The 23,895-nt window shown below is 38.6% G+C and overlaps 1 protein-coding gene across 1 annotated transcript in view; it reads right to left on the reverse strand.

Moving 5' to 3' along the window:
- LOC139742901 (E3 ubiquitin-protein ligase SMURF2-like) overlaps positions 1-18,573 on the reverse strand; it is a 78,878-nt gene extending 60,305 nt beyond the window's left edge. The window contains exons 1-2 of the mRNA XM_071653410.1: positions 18,288-18,573; positions 4,885-4,923 (exon numbers count right to left, since the gene is read on the reverse strand). Of these exons, the coding sequence (XP_071509511.1) occupies positions 4,885-4,923; positions 18,288-18,339 (91 nt within the window). The 5' untranslated portion in view covers positions 18,340-18,573. The remainder of the gene's footprint in view (positions 1-4,884; positions 4,924-18,287) is intronic.
- Positions 18,574-23,895: the final 5,322 nt, after the last annotated feature.

The following is a 23,895-nucleotide window of genomic DNA, read 5'->3' on the forward strand; positions in this document are numbered from 1 at the left end:
TCTGCTGCTGACAAAACAACAAAATAACAAAATACTAGCCCTTGTGATTTAGATACAGAATCTCACTTCAAAGGATAATATTTCTCATTAGGCCTATGATAAAACACTGTGTCAATATAAATCTATTCAAAAAGAGTGTCACTGCAAGGACAGATAATGTTTACAATACAAATTCAGTTGATAATTAAAAGGGTAATCTTTTTGAATAGTCATGCACATATCTTTCCATATCATAAATTTCAGATGGTGATCCTGAGGGGCTTAAAACATAATAGGGCAGTTTCCTATCGAGTAAATTGTGGCACTCTGCCAAAGAGAGTAGTACCTAATGTCCAAGTGAAATCCCTTGTACAGTTAGTTACAAAAGTTGGAGGGAATCAATGTAGGTCCTACCAGAAGTTTAATGTCAAATGTTCTCAATCATGAGAGAAAGTGAAACTATAAAGCATAATCACGCATCCTTTCAGAGTAAAAACATGAGTGTATATAAAGGTACAAACACATACAACCTGTATGCACAAATATATGGGCACGATATTATCACATTTAATCGTTAAAAAGCAAAAATCTTATTGCTACATTGGTCAAAATCAACTGATATTAGCATTTCACCTACTGTACAGTAGTTGATTTCTTTCTGCACATCACTGAGATTATCATGTTTCCCGACAAATTTAGCCATGATATTTCAGTTCATCAATGGGCAATCCTGTGAACAGCTATGAGGGACAGAAAAAAACTCAAGAATGTTGCACCGGTGGTCGCTATAGACGCTTTAGTACCATTTGAAAAGATTCCATTTCTATGTGTCATAGCAGTACCAAGTTGTGCACACACACACACACACACACACACACACACACACACAGAGTGTGTGACTGCATGAAGACACCCTTGGGGACATTTTGTTTTTTTTTTAAATAGAGAATATTAAAAGTTTAAAATTCTGGGAGACCTTATCTGCTCTGGTGCAGACAGTTCAAGTTGCAGCCGGGAGACTGGCCGTGCCCAGAAGCCAGGCTGCCTGTCTTGGCTCAGCCACTCGTAATGATCAATCAACTTCCTGTCTACCCAGGGGCAGAAAGAGAGAGTTTTTCAGGCAATTGCAAAGAGCCCACTATCCAGCGTATGACTTCACAAAGCTGCTTTTAACACCCCGCCCCATCACACACATACACATACACATAAACACATTCAAAAACACACACACATACATATTCATACACACATACAGCTGCTTGTTTGCTGTTATCTCACCTCTAATGGTCACAAGCAGGACAAGCACACATGTAACATAACCCACAATTTTAAAGCAACACTACATTTACAAAGTGTCGCCACAAAAAGAGGAATGCATTTTGTTACTTAATATGTTATTTGCTTTTTAAGCAGGCCTACAGTATAAGAGACAGAGGTCTTCACTCACAATAAGGCTGAAATGCTGATAAACATTTAGCAATAAAACAATGAATATACTTGTGTTTGTGCATTCTTTTATTAGTGTCACATCTTTTATAAATCCACTTTACTTTTATTTATTATTTGCAATGGAGTGCAAGCACCAGTTACCTGTTCAGCTGTTGCTATATTATCATCATTTTTTATCATATTTATCACTGTCACTACTGTGTCTACCAGTTGCAACTTAAAGTGACATAAGTACAGTATTTATGCAAGGAATTCTGTATGGGAATGAATGTTTAGGAAAATGGTTTTCATCTTTCAGAGTACTACTCAACTGGACAGAAAATAGCCTTCTGTTCTACCCAATATCTCTGAACATAAAATAAGACAATTACAAGTAGCTTCAGAATGTAGACCCTACATGTAGGCCTACCATTACATGCCATCTTTTATTTCGCCACACGCAGTGCTGCCGACTGTGGCTGGTTTCAAGCATGATGCTATGCAGACTTTTGACATGGAGGGTGTCATGTGACCTACATTCCCCTGCTCTAGCTTTCTTTTTCTCCCTTTATTTTCCTTCTTCTTTTCAAACAGTTGTTGAGAGTCATCCAGGCTGCAGACTGAAAACAGGACATTTGTAAAGCGTCAGCCTGAGCCACGGGCCTCGTAAATCTCAGCCCTTGTGCTGCGCAGTGAAAGAGCCGACTGTAGCTCAGTCATGAACCCACTATGCACAGAGTTCCTCCTGCTGGGTTCCTATCCATCTTGGGGGAGCATTACCCTCTCCTAGTCCTGGACCTCTCTCAGTCCTGCATGACTCCTGCATCACTGCTTGGCAAGCTCTGGATCCTGATCAGGGGAGACATTATTACCTGCTTGAGGATCATTTCAATGATAGGAAGGTCCAGGAAATCATGGGCAGTGATGCAATGGACATTGCTTCCTGAAGAGAGTTTTAAAAATTGTTCCACTTTCCACAAGGCTCTTCCAATTTGGAAAGCTACAATCATCTTTGTGACATCAAACAAATATCACAAGATGATGCTGGCCTTGCACACATCACAGTAGATCAATAATTTTTCTTTTATCAGTCATACAAGCTAGGATGAGATGGCCTACACGCAGTACCCATCTGACCACAGTAATCATCTTTCTACAGTCATTGCTTGACATACATCATGGAAACACTATGGTAATGAGGACAAGACATTACATTCCTATTAAAGGGGTCTGAGTTCCAAGCTTGCAAATCATAAAATAAAGGCATAATTTTCCATTTGCAGATGAAACAAAAACCCAGCATTAGTGCCTCAAAATAGTTCTAAAATATGACTTAGGGATAGAAACAACCAATGTAAAAATTTGAACCAGTATAATCAATGTTAAATATTGTTGAATATACAAAATGTGAACAATAGTTATAATAAAAATGTTTCCACTCTAAACCATCTACAGTTATGGTGTAATGAGAAAAATAGTGATATCTCCTTATATTTTAGGCTTTATTGCAAAAATTGTATATGGTAGGATGTTTTGTGATACAACTGACCTACACAAATATGCATCAAAAGTGATATCTTGAACATTTTATAAATTACTGCTCCCAAAGGTAAATGGGACCTTTAAGATACTGTATCTGTTTGCACTCATAAATTCTTTGCATATCATTTTACACCATAGGTATAGAAACATTAATCACTGGCAATCTACGCCCCCCCCCCCCCCCCCCCCCCCCCCCCAACACAGCCCTGCCTATTCTTGTTACCAGTGAGCTTGCTGACTCTGGAATTCAAGGGGGAAAAACCCATGGGTCTCTTCCTGGAATCGCCATCTTACACAGCGCATCCAGAGCAAGCAATGACCCGGACTCTCAACATCCTGTAAACCAGTACATATCCACTGTACTGCGCCAGTTTAGGAATAACATTTTCACTGGAAATACCATTCAACATGTTTATGTACCTTCAGGAAAACAATTAGCCAAGATAACGAGTCAGACATCCAAACAATGTAGGTTTAGTGAACGATATGTCTTGCCGACCATCAAGCCCGACTACAAGTGTGCTTGTATTTTAACCCGTTAAGGACAAGTCCCGAGTATACTCGGGCAGGTGTCTATGGGAAATGCGTGTTGTAGCAACATCAAACCGTCCTCAACGGGTTGAAGGGCTCGTATAGTTTTGGTTGAGACCTAATTTCAGGTTTCTAACATTTTTTGGTAAGAAAATGAGAAACCTCTAATGAAATATGAAAGAGCATGTAATTCTATGAGGAATTCAACGTTTATTTGATGAAAATTGGTTTTGGAATGGCCGAGATATCCAAAAAGAGAGCGATTCCAATAAAGTGTGGGACCCACACTTTATTACGATCACTTTGTTTTACTTTGTTTTTGGATGTTTCAGTCATTTCAAACCCGATTTTCATCAAATATACTTTGAATTCCTCTTAAAATGGTATGCTCTGTACTATTTCATAAGTGTTTTCTTGGTATCTCACAAAAAGTTAAAAGCCCAATTCTCATCTCCACCAATTTTGTACCATCCCTTTAATGCACTTCCTTTAAAAAAAAGAGGCAAATAGAAGTATTGGCACAATCATAGGTCATACATGCACAGTAAATCTTTTCTGAATTTACCCTGTACATTCACATTAAAATGAATGGGACCTTTGTACTTTCTCAAAGCCAAAATAACTTTAGGACAGAATATATTTCTTGAATGCACTGGAACAGGAGACATCAAAGTCATGTTACAATATACTAGTACCTCTTTCTATTAAAGACCCAACATATTTTGTTCATGAGGGTTCTTGGTAAATTAATGAAGGTTGAGACCATGCATACTGCATGTTTTGACACATTTCGATCTTTCTCAGCACACAAGACTTTGCAAATGACATTTTGGTCTACATAGTCTGAGGTAAAGTTTATATGAACAGCTAAATGCATTATTCCATTATCACATTTTTGCCATAACAAGCATGAATAAGAAACATTTGCACACAAGTTCAAGCAAAGGATAGGTAGGAGAACACACATACAGACTCTGAAGGGCTAAAGCAGTTACCCATAACTCTGGGTCTGCCCAATATTTACTCTTCTTTCACCAGCTATTGTAGCTGCTAGCATTATTCCACCACCCAAGGAAATATCTCTAGCAACGCAGGAGTCAGTTTACCCCAGACAGGTGCTATTTGCTCAGCAAAGAGCAGTGGTACATGATAGCAGAGTCAAACAAATATCCCGACTTTGGTGCACTTGTCAAGCATCCCGAGCTGGTCTGGCATTACGAAGCCCATACAAACACACCTACTACTCCATCTGTACAGCACCACACATACCTTCAATAGTTAAAACACACTAGCCTATAGCAACCTCTTTTCTAATTGGTGTTTTCTTTGCATGAATATGCAGGCAATGTATGGATACAGGTTGTAATAACTCGCACACCAGCAGTAATAGAGATTCATACTTACGAAAGAAATCCTTCTTGCAGATGTTCTTAGCACACAGGACTGCAAAATGAAAAGGAAAAGAGGAGATGATATTGCATTAAAAATAAATCATTATGCCAAATACCAACAAATTCATAGTTCATATCTTTGCATACAACGTGACTTATAAAGGAACAGAGAGACAGAAAAAAGAACATACTGTTATGAAAGTTGCTGCAAAGTATCCACAGGGATATCAACCTCTTTTCACTTCTACCTAACCAATCATACAACATTGGCATCACAATGTAGTTCAGTCAAACACCTACTTTAATGTTGATTATACTTGTATCATGCATGTATGCATGATACAATCCTTCATGTCTAAGTGATTATATGGTAAAGAAAGAGTGATATTGAAAGAGAATGAGCAGGAGACCAAGGCATATTATTTTTCCTCATCAACACTGTGTAAATGCTTGCAAACACTGACTGCAGTACAAGTACAAGTATGTACAAGCACAGGTTGAAAAGTTCGTCTGAATTTTAAACAACCATGGCCGAGTTCAATGTCTCATGATGGAAAACACACAGCTAGGCCCAGCAAAGTATATTGACAATGCACAATAGTTTGCAAAACACTGCATCATTCCACCCTCTAAACCTGATTTTACCATACTATTCCCATCTTCAGGAAACATGTGTTTAGGGCTTTTTACACTTGTGTTTCTTAACCCCAGACTTTCTCTGACCCAGGACTATCGTTAGTCCCGTACCAATTTTTTCAGCTTTTTACACTCGCCAATTAGTCCCGTACTATCTCTTGTCCGGGGCTAAGGAGAAAACTGACCTTTTTACACTCGTATTTCTTAGCCCCGGACTTTCCAAACCACATGAATATTCATAATTACGCCGTGTACTGTACACGTACACGCACGCACCGGCAGCACTTGATTACCTCGTTTCTGATTGGTCAGTGAGGTTCGGACTTCGTCTCTGTCGCTTAGCCCAGGATTATTTTTTCGTTCTGTTTACACTCACTTGCTTGGCACCGCAATTGCGGTGCTAACCCCTGCTATTTTGCAGGGCCAGATAGTACCGTACTATCGGTGGGGCTAGCCCACTTTGGCAAAAACGAGTGTAAACAGAAAGTGGGCTAAGGATAGTCCCGTACCAACGGTGGGGCTAAGGCCCCCCCTTAGCCCCACCGTTGGTCCGGGGCTAAGCAAAAATTTACAAGTGTAAAAAGCCCTTTAGTATTCTGTTACTCCATCAACACTCTGTCTATGGTCTCTGTATCACAATAGGTCTAATTATTGTACTGTGTGAAGTGAAGGCTAAGTTAAGGCAAACTTTAAAACCAATAGGGCCTCTATGTCATGTTTACAATCTACAGGGAAGGGATGATACACTTTCACTTGTAAACAATGTAAGTGCAAGTAACCCCTCTCCTCTATCTATCCAGGATATCCTTTACATGGACACCTGTGCCAATAGAGCCTCAGCCTGGCACACAACCACTGCACACATACAGGGGTCATCTGGAGTTCAAGGTAACATCCTTGACCTGCCGTGACCCCTTCTCCTCATTTCACTTTCAAGTCTCAAGAGTCTGCTGTCTCTTCTCCTTACAGCCTCTGTTGGTTGCTGCACACCACAAACCACATTGATATGTATGCCTGTCATGGCAGGCTGTCTACCATGTTTAAAGGGGAGGTTGTCCCATTTATTAGACATTGTTAAATATGGTTATTGACTAGTTTAAGAACATACATGTATCATAGAAACATGCATACACACACAGGCTGGTAAAAATGGTAAGAATCAGACATACTATCAAAGCAAAAATTTACTATCTAATGATCTTAAAAGAGGCCATATTGAACTGACATGCTGCCCTACATGAACATGATGCCTAACATCACACTCACATGAAACAGATAAGAACCATTAAACCAGCTTACTATTGTATTCAATGTATCTATTTGTGACCTAAAAAGAGAATGTTCTCTGCAGAGATATCCTGAATGCTGTTGACAGTGTTGTGCAGATGCAGCTGACCAGTAAATATTTAAGCAGAATCACTGAAATGTTTGACAAATTATGATCATAACCTCATATGAGCAAAGATCCAACAGGCATTTCAAAAGAGTCACCTTGGTCATGTAACCATGATGCAATAGTGTAAAACAGTCACCATTTGTTTTGTTAAATAAATAAAGTTACAAACAAAAACATTGACTACTGTACTTTGGCTATTGGCCTACATCACATAGATCAGTCAGGCTAGCCGTAAGGCATAAAGTTCGACATTGTGCATAACAATTAGTGAAGGAAAGACAAGTCTCACTACAAGTATGATCTCTGAGAAAACAAAACAAAACAAAACAAGCCCGGCTCTATTCTCTGTCAGAGGGCAAGTTCCACAGTGGAGTACAACAGCCTTTAAGAATGCAGAGAACAATGAAATTGTGTTCTTTGCACAGTTCACTAAAGGCAGTAGCAACTGCTGCCTTGCCTGCAACTGCTGAGTTCTGAGATCACATTCAAGCTAGAATGCACACAGCTGGCAGCCACCCAGCCTGCTAGATCCCCTTCCACAATCAATGCCAGGTGACTCCTGCAAGTGTTTGGGGTCAACCAATTCACAGCCTTCTGGAAGTGTTATAGATCTTGACTGGCTGTACAGGATTTCATCAAGTTTAGCAATTTTCAATCATTTTTTTCTATTAAAAAAAGAGAGAAGGAAATGGGTGGATTCTGGCATAAAAAATGATTGGCAAAGATGCAATATAGGACTTAAAATTCATTTGTGAACTTTTCAATGGGCTATCAGCTGTAATTCTCTAATACCCCTTTCAGGTAATTGCGGTTCAATTATCCGCATCCAAATAATGCGGATGAAGTAATCAAAATCGCGTTCATATACCCCATGAAGTGCGCACTACTTTTACGAGCGCCTGTTCATATAACCTGCGAAAGACGGGAGTATTTGTCATGGTTACTGCACACGCCTCTATAATGACGTAATGTTTCCGGTGATATATACTCACGTGTATGCACAGCTCTCGCTCAAGCTCAGCAATCAGCGGTTGTGCGGGAAATCGAGTGACCTTTGACCGAACTGTGGAATGTTAGTGCGCATAAGTCGTAAAACGCGTTCATTTATTCTCGATCAACTCCTCATGCTGCAATTATGCGCATGATAGCAGCACCAAAATAATGCGCACTTTTTTACTCCTCTCCCGTTCATGTAATCGAAATTTTACGACTTATTGCTCCTATTATCCGCATCCACGATTACCTGAAAGGGGTGTAAGTGATAGTTCTGAGCAAGTGGATACACACACTGATTCTGTACATTAAATAATCAAATCCCAAGCTAGTGATATACAGTATACAAATGTACACTTGATATCCACTTAATCAAGCTCCCCAACTGACCGTACATGAAATTCCATCTTGGCCAAAATACCGCACGTACACAACAACGCTGCACACTGGCACTAGTCCGACAGTAACAGACCAGTAAAAATCACTGTTGGACAAGTAACTTTTTCAGAGGTGGACAAGTAAAAAAATGAAAAATTGGGTACCTACTGGTCCAACGGACAGGTAGGACCAGTAAAAAAAAAATGGGTTAGTGTGCTGCCCTGACAACATCTTTGGCTGCTACTAGCCAGTGCGCACAAACTCCACAAGAAGTACGAACATATACATTGCACAGCTGTAAACTACTTCGCAGTTGTGAAAACTGCACACAGCCTCATCTGCACATGCAGTGTAGGCCTGGGTTTTGTGTAGGCCTATTAAAAGCGCTTCTAGTGGTGGACCCTGATATCCAACAGCTGCATAGAGGACAGTGGGGAGGCCTCACATTCAGCTAATGACAGAAGGCTGTAATAAGGCACATTCTATGATACACTGGGCACAAACCCAAACCATGTGACTTATCCGTGACTGTAATACTTCACGGTGGTTGCATACAACGATTTGTGTACAGAAATAGTGTAAAAGCTTGGGGGTGAATGCTTTGCCATGCGCTTTGCATATGATTAGACTGAAGGTCTTAAGAATCAATACAACAGAAAAGATAAATTGAATGTATTAAAGAATGATGCATGTCATCCAATTCCACACTAATCTTTAAATCAAAGTGAAATAATGATTTTATGGCAGCTGTGCAGATTTTTGAAAATAAACACGATTGTATATATGATCTGTATAATGATTTTTTTTTTTTTTAGTCGAAAGTGAAATATCTAAAACATTACCTGAAGTTCTTTCTTCATACAGAACATAGTTTGTGATGTCAGTGCAAAACCTTCTCTTTCTACATGTATGGTGTCCAAATGCCTTCAAAGGGTTTTAGATGCCACCATGATAATCCTAAGGTTCCCTTCTCTTTCATAAGAGACTTCGAGAATAAAATGTCTGTACATAATAACAGATAGTTTTATGAGAAGTACAGATTATAGGCAGTAACAAAAAAATCTTTACAAAACATCTACAGATACTTTCCTACTGGTTTGTTGTGGTACAAGTGGTGCACCAAGTGGTACCCGGGGTACCGTTATACCACAGGGTACTGGGCTGTATTGCGCCATCTCGTATTCATCAGGATGTACATTTATGTGCTGCCATCATGGGGGTCAAAATTTTAGCAGACTGCGATAATGATCCCAATGCCAATTGTATTCAGTGTTACGAAGTTTTTGACCTTACTGTAAAAGTGGATATTTCCGCGTGCTCAACCGGGTAAAAAGAGTTTCATGTGTTTTTAATTCCGCGGAATCAAGACATCAACTACTGAAACATATTGCAAGCAAAAATATTCATGTGCTTTTATTTTTGCGCTAGTTTCTGGTTGTGCAAAATGTGCAAAAATTACATGCTCTTTCATATTTGATTAGTAGGTTTTTTATTATCTCATCTAAAACAGTTAGAAACCTGAAGCCAGGTCTCAAACAAACTATACTATCCCTTTAAAGATGCCTTCTTTCATACAACTGTTAAAGTGTATCCATATTACACTGACATAAAAATTAGCAATTAATTAGCAAGATTAGAATGAGCCAATTTGGTACCTCGATGAGCCCAGTTTTTTCAGCAGCATACAATTAAGACTTGGAGAGATTGATAATACACTGTACGTGTACATATCACAAAAACTTCCTCTTACCGTGCAACTGACTACAATGTACAGAGGAGAGAACAGAACCAGAACATCACTTCAAACCTCTTCTCCTCATTCAACATTAAAAACTTCATCATTTCTACTGATTTATGCTGCCAACTATACAACAATTGTATATCATTCTATGGAAAGATCTTTACATTGGTATCAGTTTGCCGCCAGTGAATTTTTATACTTTCCCCAATCTCAACTTGGTCTTGTTTTTGTCATACTACACAAGACTGTACATGCGCGCATCTCTCCCAAATAGACAGTAATGAAAAAATATGAGCAATCAAGAATAAATAACCCTTTCTTCTTTTTTGGAGGGAAATGGGATGAAGGAGTGGGGGGGGGGGGGATACATCATCGGCAAGACAAGATTCTTTGTTATGATTCATTATTTCTCTCGACTGGAAGATTTGCTGAGGAGTAGAAGGCTGCTCCGTGTATCAAAAGATCAAACAGAATTGCAGCCAATGACAGGAGTCATTTGACGAGGTGCCGCTGAGGCTGGTCTGCAGATGAGTCTAATTGCTATGACAATGGAGTGATATTGACTAAATTGGGCAGACGAATCAAAGCGATGGGCGACGGGAGATTATCCGCCAGCCTGGATTCTGGCTCCCGATGCAAATATGATGACAAAAGCACTTAGGTCTGGTAGTAACTTTCAACTTGGCACACGGATTCGACGGTATCCATTTGGAAATGATCTTGCCGAAAGAGGAAAAAGGTGTACTTTTTTGGAATAGGCAAAGGAGTTCAACTCAACAATATATGTGAACTGGGGTAACCTTACTGACATGTGGTTGATACTGAAATTTTCATGAAATACACCCATGTACAATGTATGCACTGCAATACATCCTGTACTATAAAGTGTACTTTTATGAAATTCCTATTACAAGTAGTGCTTTTTAAATACCAAAAAATAGAGAAATCAATAACATCTCATTCTAAAAATCTGCAAAGCAGATATCAACAAATTTCAATTTGATATTATATGACTAGAACAGTACGTTTGTAACCATTAGCATTATCATGCCTACTAATACACAATGTATGTGCTTTTTCATCAAAAAGCTTTCTCCTGCACCTGTAATGCTCTGCACCATGAAAGGGGTTTATGCTCCAGCACATTTTAAAAGATGTGGGCATCTCCTCTTTGCCAGACATTTCTTACTTTGTCTGCATTTGTTCTGATACCATGCCAAGGAGTTTGGTACAGTAGGAAAAGCTTTCAAATTTCTAAAGGGGCGATCACACATCGCCGATTAGGTGGCGGTTCATGGCAGTTCGGCAATTCGCCGTGCTCCGCCAAAGACCGTGTTCACACCGTACACAAACCCTGGTCATCCGCCATTAACCCCGAGAACTGCGGGGAACAGCCAGAAAAATTAAACATGTTTAATTTTTCATGGCAGTCTTGGCGGTTTGAAATGGACCGTGTTCAAGATGCCATTCACCGTGTAAAGAACGGCATCCTCCGTGTTTGCACCGCAAGATCCGTAATAATACCGTATTAACACAGCCATAACTTTTCATGCAAAAACAAATGTTGAACTTAAAAGAGAATAATGCCTCCAGCGACACTTCGTGGCGGAGCAATAAAAAATGGGGGAAAACAGCAAACAGCAACAGGAACCCCCCCCCCCAGATATACATAGCATAGCCAAAAAAGCCCAGCCTGATTAGGGTTAAGAGAGTAGAGGGAAAAGCGATGTTGAAACTTGAAAATAAATTACACCATAATCATGTTACGTGAACCTGGAAACAAACAGGAAATTATGTAGATATGCTGTACATTCTTCTTTGATATGTATGTCTTTTTATTGACTGTTGTTAGAGATTTATGAAAACTTAATGAAGAAAGAGAAAAAAAAGAGATGTTGAAACAAGCAAGTACTTGTACATCACTTGATATATAAACCTCCAAATGAACAGGAAACTTTCTTAACTACTGTAAAAGTGGATATTTTCGTGTGACTAATTTTTCGCGCTTTGCCGGGTGAGAAGAGTTTCGCATTTTTAATTCCACGGAATCAAGACACCAAGTACACGAACATACGGCAAGCAAAAATATTTGCGTGCTTTTATTTTCGTGCTGGTTTCTGGTTGCGCGAAATGCACGAAAATTTCAATTTTACAGTATGTTGGATTCTGCTTTGACATGTACGTCTGTTTAATGACAGTGAATACAGATATTTTAAAAGTTAAAAGAGAGGGAAAAAAGCATGTTGAAACTTGAAGACAATTGCTTATTGCATCACTTATGTCAATCTGTATACACAGGGGGTTATAACGTTTCATGATTTCTTTTAAATTGTGTTTATCTAACAAAGCTAACAAAACTATCTAACAAAGCAATACACTCCTTGTAACCCATTGAAAACGAGTGAAAGGGCTCTGATTGCATCTACAATTTGTAACTACAGGGGCTTGGTATGGACTCCTCCACCTTTTGGGAGATCCGTGTTACTACCGCGCCAATTTGCGTTAGCAACGTGTTCAAAACGTGTTGAGAACGTAGTCACATCGCCATCGTCGGGACACGGTTCACGGCGGAACCGCCATCTAAACCGCCGATGTGTGATCACCCCTCAAAAGTTACGTATTTAGTTCTCACATCTCATACAGACATCAACATGATTTTCCTATTCTATGTATCTCTCCGCAGTCCAATAATCCTAAGCAGCAAAATCCAATGCTACAGCACAATGCACTGTACAACTGGACGGGCAGAAGCTACAAGCAAGCAAGCAGCCATCTGCTGGTCACGCTCTAATAGTCAGTCCACAGCCAAAGCTGTGAGAGAGCCAGGATGGTCCAGGCATGTACACTATCAAGAGCAAAGATGGGAGAAGAATGGAGTGGACCCGAGCTAAAAAGTGCAAAGGAGAACAAAAGATGCAAGTTTGGAAAGAGATGGGCATTAGAGAAGAAAAGCTTCTTATTTTGTGGAGCTCCGCTCAATGCTGTCAGCTGCTTTCAAGCACACATCATATAAGGATGGCATTCAGAACTGTCCAGATAAAACAGATAATCCTGGACAATTAACACTCACGCTCTTTAGAGGCCAAATAGGGTCTTTATGTTCTGAAGCAATTTAATACTATCAATCTCTTTGCATGTACGGACATGTACCTAAACATGAACCCTTTCATCTAATGTAGACTTGTAAAATTGATTTGCACTGCATGCTTTGCCACAAGTCAATGTAGGTGCTCTGAATGCAGAAGTTTAGCATGTCCCTTGATCAGGGGCAGAAATATTGCCGGAGCAAGTGATACACAGTGGTAAATCAATTACTAGGATGCCTACGTGTTAGGTCGCATTACAAGCAATGCAATAGGAGCAACCACAGTCAGCTGGCAGCTCTGGATCTTGCAAAATGATTTAGACTCTTGCAAGTGGAGGCCCAAGCTGTGTCATACTCATTGTAGTAAGGGGACCATCACTTCCGTATTCAAGCTTCCCCAACATCATTTCTGCATTATCATGAGGCCAAAATCTGTCTCACTGTTATCATTATCTTCCAAAAGGCACCACTTCCAAAATATGTCTGTTGAGTTATGATGAAACTATAGCAGGTGTATGTGGCCATGGCAACTGGTATGCCTCAGTACATCACATTATTTTCATTATTCTTCCAATATGCCTATAGTACAGTACATCTTGACAATATGAGACAGTTTCATAAGATTTTGTCAAAAATGGCCGGCTAACACATTTTCTAAAACAACACGCTCAACTTTTTTTCAGGATGGCTGCTAGCTTTTTTTTTTCTTTCTTTCTTTTTTTTTTTTTCCTTTTTTTTTTTTTTTGAATGGGCCCAACAATGGAAAAAGTTGATGTGGGAGTCTAAGATATACAATTTGTTGTGTGATCTTTTCCTGCTTTACAAAAATAAACCAACATTTTTTGAGGCAACCATATTTTTTTTACATTTTTCTCCACTTTAAACAAAAGAAAAAATGGCATCCATTTCAAGAAGCATTTCTGGAGGAAAGAAGTTGCAACACACAGTATAGACATACAAGTATCAGAAGAAATATTAATTAGGAATCTATGCGTTGTAAGCAATTGCCTGCTTCTGTTTACAAAAAAAAAAAAAAAGGGAAGGTGAACCTGAGTAAGGTTAAAAAGGGCATGGGAAAAACCTTTGTTCATACATATTTGGCTTTGCTTTTGATAGAAACACATGCCATTGACAAATTAGCATGACTTTGATTGCCGTAACTTTAGATAAAGACGAAGAAGTTAAAAAAAAAACGGTATTTGAGAATATTACTGAGTATTTCATACAGTAAATTCTTGCTCAACTTCTTAACTGCTTGAGTTTTCTAATGATATGCATACAAGTGCACATTCAAAGCTCATTGCTTTTAAATAATAAAGTAATCATCAATAAGTACTGCATAATCTGTCACAGTAGGTATAGACTACAATGTACATGTACATAATATGTGTAGCTATTTTATCAAGCGAGTGGGTACAAGCAGGGTCCAAAGATACCCTGAACTACATTGCTCTACATTTTACCTTACAACGATCCATCAAGTGATGTATCATGTTAATATGGCATCAACCCCGGCAAAAGAGTGTTCAAATGTTGTCCTTCAGTGGAGTCGTTCCAAGGCATTTTTGAGATGAAAATAGTTGTGATATCCAAGATGCAAAATGTTCATGAGTGGTGTACAACAGTGGAAACAAAGCTCTCGGTTGGAAGCACCCTTCACGACTATTTGACCTCACATCGAGTGCACGCTAAATATTAATGCTGGTAAAATCATACAAAATGCTGGCATTCAAAATTGTGAAACACACGTTATACCTCGTCATACACAGGCAAGAATGTACAGAGCTCTGTCTGATTTTCCAAGAGGCTCCCTGAAAACTTCACTATTTTCTTCCAATGCCTTGGCAAAAGTGGAATACAAAAGTCTCCCTGATTTGGGAATTACTAGGGTCTTTTGCAATGCATGCTGAAGAATATTGTGAAGAATCTCTCTGATTATTCTTCTCATGGGCCTACTATACACAAAAACATTCATCACTATTAATGAATTTATGCAACTGTTTCAGTCAAATGAACAAAAACATTTCAAACATGCTTTTCTGCTTTGATCTCATCGTCACTGCAGACGGGCAGCTTGGGTAAAAACAAGATGATGCTTTGAGAAATCAAAAACTACAGTACATGTGCAGGAGATATTAACTCCATTACATGTAAATCACGAAAAATACATGTGCAGTTGTTGAGTATGTGTGGAAATCACCACTCGAGCATTTTCATTTGCGATATGCACGTACACATGTACTGTACTTTACATGAGAAAACAAATATTTTGGCAGGTTAATTGTGATTTGTAATCTAATTTTCCCCATTTTCAGATATTAATATTTTAGAGTACACATGGACAGTAATGGTAGACAACATGTATGTTTCACCATTAAGCAAGGTTTCATGCATGTTCAAAAGTGTCCACTTCAGTAATCATCAATTTTGTAAAAGAAAATTTATTTTGTTTCCCATTGTGTTACTCCCCATCATTATTGTTTATTCAAAGGCAGTTGAGTATGAAAGGCACCTCAGCCAAATAAGGCAAAATTTATAGAAACGGTTCTTTTGTCAGTGACGATGCACGATTACGCAATCATCATTGTCCAAACATCTGAACATATCATTAAGATGCACGTACGTGTAATCAGGTGGAGGTGGTGATGATGGGAGCAAAGAAAGACCTTCATTTTCAGTCCATGTGTGTAGTACAAGTAGGTACATGCTCTTAACATTCCTGATTTTAATGTGTGAATGCTGACATGCCTCGATGTACAGGGTCATTAAACATGGCATACTGTAAAACAAGAAAGTTTCTGTGTGCATTTTCAATTTTGTGAATTTCATGAGAGCCAAGATTCACAAAAGTAAAATGCACTCAAAAGTTCTTGTCTACACTATACATGTAAATGCATTGAATGCCAGTGGCAAATTCGTGAAAATTTCATCCTGAGGAAAAGGCCGTCAACTCTGATTCGCAAAAATTTCATACCGCAAAGCATGCAAACGTGTACTGTGCATGCTACCACACAATCTTATTCATTTGATTATGACCTTAAAATGACACTTACTGATATTTTTGTGAGCACTACAGACATCTATTATCACATGTTTCAGCTTCTCAACAATGTCATTGTGAGTGAACTATGGGCATCAAAAAAATAATTATTGCTAAAACGCTGCCAGATGTTTGCAAGATCGCATACTACTATTTCCAAGTCGCTTACTCCCCAGCCACTGCGTTGTGCCGGGCCACATACACTTGTGTAAGGGCAGCCCACTGTATCAGGATCGTACACGAGTAGTACATTATGATATAGGCATGTGCAATTTGTGGAATCCTCTGCTCTTAATGCCAGCTTCAATACGATTGTGAAATATTGTCGAATGGCATAGAAGGTTCATTAATTGTGGAATGTCAGACGAAATCAGCGTTTTTCTGCAAAGTCTTTGGAAGGGAAATTGCTATGTTCTCTTGAGCAGTTCAAAGAAACTTGGGAGTGTGGTCGCCATGCCACTCATCAAATTGAATTTAGAGTTAACTGATGTCACATGAACGCCAACCCTGTAGAAATATATGTACTTTGCAGCACTAGCAACGCATCCCTTGCCCTCAGGGAGAGGGCGCCCTTCAATTTCTCAGGCTGCATGACGCCATATATAGGGTCTAGCGTATTGGTAGGTCCCTAATTGCGCGATTTCTGTACGCATCTGAAAATATTAGAACTGTAACGGCAATACGGTAATTTCATTATTGATTGCCAAATCTGGTTTGCAATTGTATCGTTGAGAAGCTGAAACATGTCAGGTTATTGTTACACTTACAATATGTTACATTTCTGTAACCTAGTAAAATATCAATACTATAGACGTCTAGTCTAACGACTTCCTAACCGCACCAGCGACCCCAACCTGTACCGAGTTGGGGTGGCATGGCAGCCCTATGGGCTTAGTGTGGCTATCGAAGAACCGCGTGATATGGCTTAGCATTTTGGTGACCAGAGACCAAGATACAGGGTTTTACACTGAAATTCGCAGCCATACTGTTAGATAAGATACTTACAATCAGAGCCGCTGAAAACAATTTACAATATGATCTGTTTTAAGAGCTCAGTGAAAGATTTTATCTGAGGTTTTAGTCCCTCCGCACTTCGTATCGTACATACTGTAAGTACCGTACAACTTACACAGCGCATGCGCTAACGGCCTTGCTGTCGATCGGGTATGGATAAAACGTAGCACATATTATAATACACAATGTATGCGTGTGGAAAAAAAAACAGGACGGCTAGCTGAGAACTGAAATGAATATTCATTCGCGCATGCGCAGATCATTTTATTTACGTGATCTGTTCACAATGGCGATTCGCATCTCGCGGAGATGGTCTCAAAGATGATGACGACTAATCTTGTTTTCGGAGGTAATTGAGGGATACACAGTTGCCTATAATATTCAACAATATGGCATTACAACATGTGACTTTTCGTTGCGAATCCAAGTGTCGTTTTGAATGATGAGTTGTTTGCTGAATTGCAAGCATTGCAGTGCACTGCCACTTGATTACTTCACTAAATAGTAGTAAATTGCATGTACAAGTCGTCGGGGCGCTGTTAGTGTTACTGGTTACAGCGCCCCGCGCCGGGGTTAACGACTTCCTAACGTTAAAGTGTCATTGTCACTGACACTATTTTACTAATAATGTCAGTAATGACTGTTAAAATGTATAATCTAATTGTTACACTACTAAATTTTACAGACAGTTTTGTACATGGGGCATGGCCCCTATAAAAAAAACCCAACCCTACTGTCGTAGTGTCATAATGATGTTTCCTCATTACAGTAACTCAATCTCTTACCAAGACACAATTTCGGGATTTGAGAATACCGCACATCATGCAGCACTCCAAAGTTACAGATTAGTTATACCAGACAGGAGTCCACAACCTCCTCCCTTGGTACTACACAAAACAACAGCAAAATTCCTCTGTGCTTTTGCACTACACTGCACTGCACTGCTGCACCGCCGCCGCACGACGCGACGAAGCGTTGGTGAATGTTGTACCCAGCGCAGTGCGCTGTATCTAGCAATACAAGAATGGTGCCACAATTCACAACGAGGTATTTAGCAAAGCATTATAAACGGCTTATTCTCATACAGAAATGAGAAGAAAACAAACACTCTCCCATCAGATAGTTACTATTACCTGTAAGCCGCAGCTTCATTGGCCCTTCACGCCGAACCGATGGATTTGGCATGATGAATCCGTGTTTTTCAGACGTCAAGTAACCATAGATCGGCGATCGGCATTTAACGCTGACATTCCCCAGTTGCAAGCCGCAGGTTGCAATATGTACACAGTACGTATTTTGTACTCGTTACAATAGTACACACACCCAGTGCATGCAGTGACGGTCACAGTGACTGTAGTATGTTGTGGTGGTATGGTTTAGTGAAAGAGAAGCGTACGTGCGTTCGTCCGTACAGCGAGCCGGTATGTGCAGTGGGTGTGTGTGTCATGGTGTGTGTACAAATGCGCGATGTTGATGCATGTGTGGTACATGAGATAACCCTTTCAAGCCAGCTGATTGAATGCATTCGCCAGTACACAGTGTAGGCGATAACCTTGCGGTGTGTAAAGTGGCGTCTGATTACGAGTCGCGCGCGAGCGTTCATGCGCGCGCTGAGGGAGACGCTGGCTACGCATGCTGTGTTCGTCCTTCGGTTGCCAAATGAATAGGTTCAGAACCTCTTTACACAGCCTGACTCGACCCCGAAACCCTTTACAAGGTCATCGACAGAATACATGCTGGACATTCTTTCAACGATGAAGTACTAAGTACACTTCGTATGTTCATTCAGATCATGGCTCAGTGCTATATAAATCGATCAACAGTACATGACAGAACGAATAGATAGATCAATAATGAAATAAATTATGATATTGATGTGGATTTTTTTTAAATGATATATGATTTTCCTTCTGACGTCGGATGTCATCTGAATGATACCTTATATCTACTGAAAGAGAGGAGGAAAAGGAGGAGAGGGAAAAAGTAACAATTTTTCGAGATGGGTTAAGTCATTGCACATTATCAAAGCCACAATTGTATAGGTGATGTAATCTCACAAGGTGAGTTGTTGTGTACCCAAGGTACTCTCATAGCATGTGCTGAATCATGATTGCTGTAGGCCTATTATCGTTATTACTATGATCGCATTTATTATATGATTGTTGTGCATGAATATCGTCATTGCAGTTGTAATTATCATCGTTGTTAATATTATAGTTGCCATTACCAATAGGACCTACAATTATCATTTGAATCAAAATGTTCATCATTACCAATCATTGTTAGGGATTTAAACTTACATTTGGCATAAAAGGACCGTAGTAGATGATATTGACAATAGGGTCTAATCAGAGCTCAGTGAACATTCACTTGGCATAAAAGAAAGAAAATATCCAGATTTCGATCACACTGGCTTGTACATAATTAGATATTGTGTGAGTATAAGAAAGACCCAAGTCCATTCAAGAAAATTTGAGAAAAAACAACAAAACTAATAATTTCATAAATAACATAATTACAAATAAAATTACAGTGTTTTAAAAACCGATCCTAGGTCTGATTTGATTGATTTGATTTGATTTGAATTTATTTGCACTTTGTGTCAACAAGTACAAGAAACAAACATAACTGAGTTACGATGGTTACCCAATAACATTTTGTCTATTTTTTTGACGTACAAAAAGAAAATAATCAACACACATATTCTAATAACATACATTTGCAACAAATGGTAAATAAGTAGTAGCCATGCATATAAGAATATTAAGTGATGGAGCCTAAATTAGAAACACAGCTTGTATTACTTAGGCCCCGAAAAGTATGTCACATCATAGTAAAACCGTGAATCAAACACACAACAACAACAGAGTATATTTACCAGAATGGTAAGAAGAACTACAACAACACTGGAACTGAAGATTAATGGTACAAAATATACAGTACAATGTATCGCTCTTCTCAGAGCCGTTCGTTATAGCGCCCTCGTGTGGTAGCCTACGAGTATTGATCACACTCTAGCCGTCTTTGCACTGAGTACTGTATGACCGTATTATATCAGTCTTTGCCAGCAAGGGGGAAAATGTTATGTTTTAGCAACGAAACATGCGACTTTTATCATGTTAGAGTTCCAAGCTAAAAATCAGCTTACTTCGTTTCAGTTATGACAAGATACAATGAGATATTTTGTGTGATTGGTGCATATTCTTAGTTTTGGGAGTTTTTTTGTTGTTGCAAGGATCCAGAAGAATCTGTAAAAAAAAAACCCAAGAAAACAAGAAAAAGAAAAAGAACATCTATATAATAAATAGATATATCCAAAAAACAAAACAGAACAATATTTTCATAAGAAATGCTGGATTTTGTAATATTGTTATACATTAACTGCGCCTTATACACCTACATCAAACTTCCAGGCAGTGCTCATTACTTTTTTTCAAGTTCTTTTTAAAATAACCCTGTATGTTTATGCCCAAAGAGGGTTCTCTCCTAAGCATTAGGCCTATATCTACAGGCTCAGCGGATCCTCCATAAGAGCTCTATTTACGGCACTGGTTGCAGAGCTACGTATAGCGCCCTCTTTTGACTTTACACAGCGTTAACTTTCTCATTCAATTTCATTATTGGGTTATCCAGCAAGTTCCTCATGGTGTGCATGTTTCGTTATTTAATTATCATGGAAATAGGCCGATACTGAAATTGCCTTAACTTATACTATTTCAGATGTTCCACCACTGAATTCATCAAGAGCGAGAAAAAGAAAATTATAATGTTTTAAATCTTTTGGTGGCGTCCCCCCCCCAAAAAAAAAAAAAAAAATGTCCTCCCAAATGCCCTGACATGATAGCGGACACATCAGCAGCATAAAAGATTTGCAACAAGTTTATAGCTACAAAATAATGGGAGGTTATGTTTAATGATACAGCTTTTCAACAGTGAGATCTTTTGCTAATCATTGCAATTTTATTTTGGTATACTGTGTGCATTCTTGGGTCAGGAAACGTATTGATAACATTGCGACTTATTCACTTGAAAATATTGACGTACACATTGTAGCAACTGAATAATATGCATTCTGTCACCTTAATTGACATTTGCAAATAGCGTGGAAATTCAATTCAATTCAATCATAGTTTATTTCCAATGAACGAAAATCAAAACATGGTACAAAGTATACATGTCATGAAATGATATTGTTCAAACATTTGCAAAAGATTCATGTATAGATACGAGATAAATGCATCACGTATAAAACTAATTACCTATCAAAACAAAACACATTGTCGTACACTTTTTTTCTTTTTCTTTTTTAGCAGACAGCTTCCTTTCCAAAAGTGAACAGCTGTAATATATAATGCAATTTTGTTGAACTGCAGGCAAATACTCTGACGTGATAGACAGTCAAACCTGTCTATAGCGGCCACCCAAGGGAGATGTTATTGACAAGTGACCGCTATCAGGGTCTTTAACATTATATCTATTTCTTTTGGGGGAGTTGTTTTTAGTGGTAGTATACGGCTGATGACCGCTACACACATGTGGCCGCTAGGGCAGGTTTGACATTAAAGGTTTCTGATTTAAATATTATTCAAGTAGTAGTAATTATGTTTAAACAATATATTCATGATCAACTTCCATCATATTTCAAAAACATGTTTAGGTTAATACTTTTGTCCATTCGTACCCTACTCTTATATGTAGAAATTTCCATCTTTTGAATCCCAAAGTATTAGTGACACATAAATCTATCAGACATTCGGGTCCGGACATTTGGAATAATCTCTCGGACAACATACAGTCTTGCTCAAGTATCTATTCTTTGAAAGCTTCACTAAAACGGTATTTGATACAATTATATTCTCCCCACTCATTACGTTAAGATGATAAATACTTGTGGTGAATGATTGTTATTTTTTCAATCTCTATTTTCTTCCTTCAACTGCATCTCGCACTCACACCTGCAACTGCACTGCACCCACCTGATCACTTATAATTTCCTCCAAGAGAGTTGTGTCGTTGGATAGTCCTTTTATGAGACCCCATTCATTTCAAGCTAAATCGCTTACGATGGAGGTCTCCTGCATTTTATTATCTCTGTTATTTAGTGAAAATACTGTATATTTTATTTTATGTTTCTGTAAATGCATACTGCCCAATGCAATCACTTATGTGTATCTATTTGTGTACTGTTATCGATTTATTTCACTGCACTTGATATTCTTTGTCTTTGTTCTTTTGAAAATTGTATTCAATTTTGTATCTGATTGAATGCGGAAATAACAAATCAAATCAAATTAAATCAAAACAAGGACCGCGGAATGCTTTTCATTGTGTGTACGTGTTTGTGTGTGTGTGTAGGGGGGGGGGGGAGGGGATATCAAGGGAAATGGTAAGGGGTTCGTCAATCCGAACATATTAAATCAAGATTCGTTATTCGGAAGGTTGGTTGATCCAAAAATGAAATATAGGGTTTGTTTTTCCGAAGGTTCGTCAATCCGAAACCAAATAAAATTCGTTATGCGAAAGGTTCATTGAGTTTCTTTAATCCGAATATGAACTATGGTGGCAAATTATCTGTGAAGAAGCTGGCGGGGGGTGGGGAGTCATCGTTTCTATCTAGTAGACAATCGTCATGAGGGTCTGATGGAGGGGCTGATCCATCATGACAAGGGAAGCACGCAGGGTCTTTTAAAAGGGAATGATCATAATAAAGCACACCAACCTTCGGAATAACGAGCCTTTGTCCATGTCAGTATTGTGTATTGTGTCATAATGTGTGTATGTGTGTATTATAAAGTGTGTGTGTGCTGAGTGTGTATATATGTGTATAGTATGTGTATATGTTTCTTATTGTGCATTTGTGCTCTTGTCTTGCTTGATGTGAGCAATGCACGGATCTATTCTTTTTTTTCGTCTTTTTTTTTGCTCTCATCACTCTTGGATATTTATGATTATATGCTATATCGTACAATATCTATCAAATCAAAGTGTTACAATGATAATTCTATTTCAACCAAAAAAAAAAGTCAAATTGGAACATATAAATTGTCCTGTCACAGAATAATCATATAATAATAACACTAAGGCAAGAAGATTGAGCAAACACCACATTTTCTGAAACGCCTGCAAATTATTCAGTTTGTGCATCAAATTGTTCATTATTATAGTACTCCGTGCACAGTATCCTTGCATGAAGGAAAACGTATATTAGTAATATCATTTTCATGAAATGTACAAGTTATAGATCTCCTTTCGTATATAAGCATATAAATATAATCCACTGTTGAATAAATGACACCCAATTCAATGATAACAAAGTAATATATTTTTAGCTGTTAGTAACATACTGTAAGTAATCTAATCCCGAATGAGTACGTTTTACTTCAGATCACCTACTATGTCAGCGTATACCACTACTACTACTACTACTACTACTACTACTACTACTACTACTACTACTACAACTACTACTACTACTACTACTACTACTACTACTACTACTACCAGTACTACTTAGGCCTACGGTGCATTGACAGGTATAGACCTAATTGATTTTTGTATATTTTACTGAAACCTGTCCAAAATTGCACCCGGTCCGTTTATTGTTACCTATAGTTGTACAGGCATCATTCTGTCGCATCATACTTGCATAAAAAGGAAATTAGACCACAAATTTGATGATTTCTTCATATCACATGCGCCTACTTAATCCCTCTCTCTAGCCATTCCAATTTCGTACAACTC

The sequence above is a fragment of the Diadema antillarum genome, unplaced genomic scaffold (genome assembly GCF_040938485.1).
Source record: "Diadema antillarum isolate AM-2024a unplaced genomic scaffold, OU_Dant_1.0 seq00001036_RagTag, whole genome shotgun sequence".
Taxonomy (NCBI): domain Eukaryota; kingdom Metazoa; phylum Echinodermata; class Echinoidea; order Diadematoida; family Diadematidae; genus Diadema; species Diadema antillarum.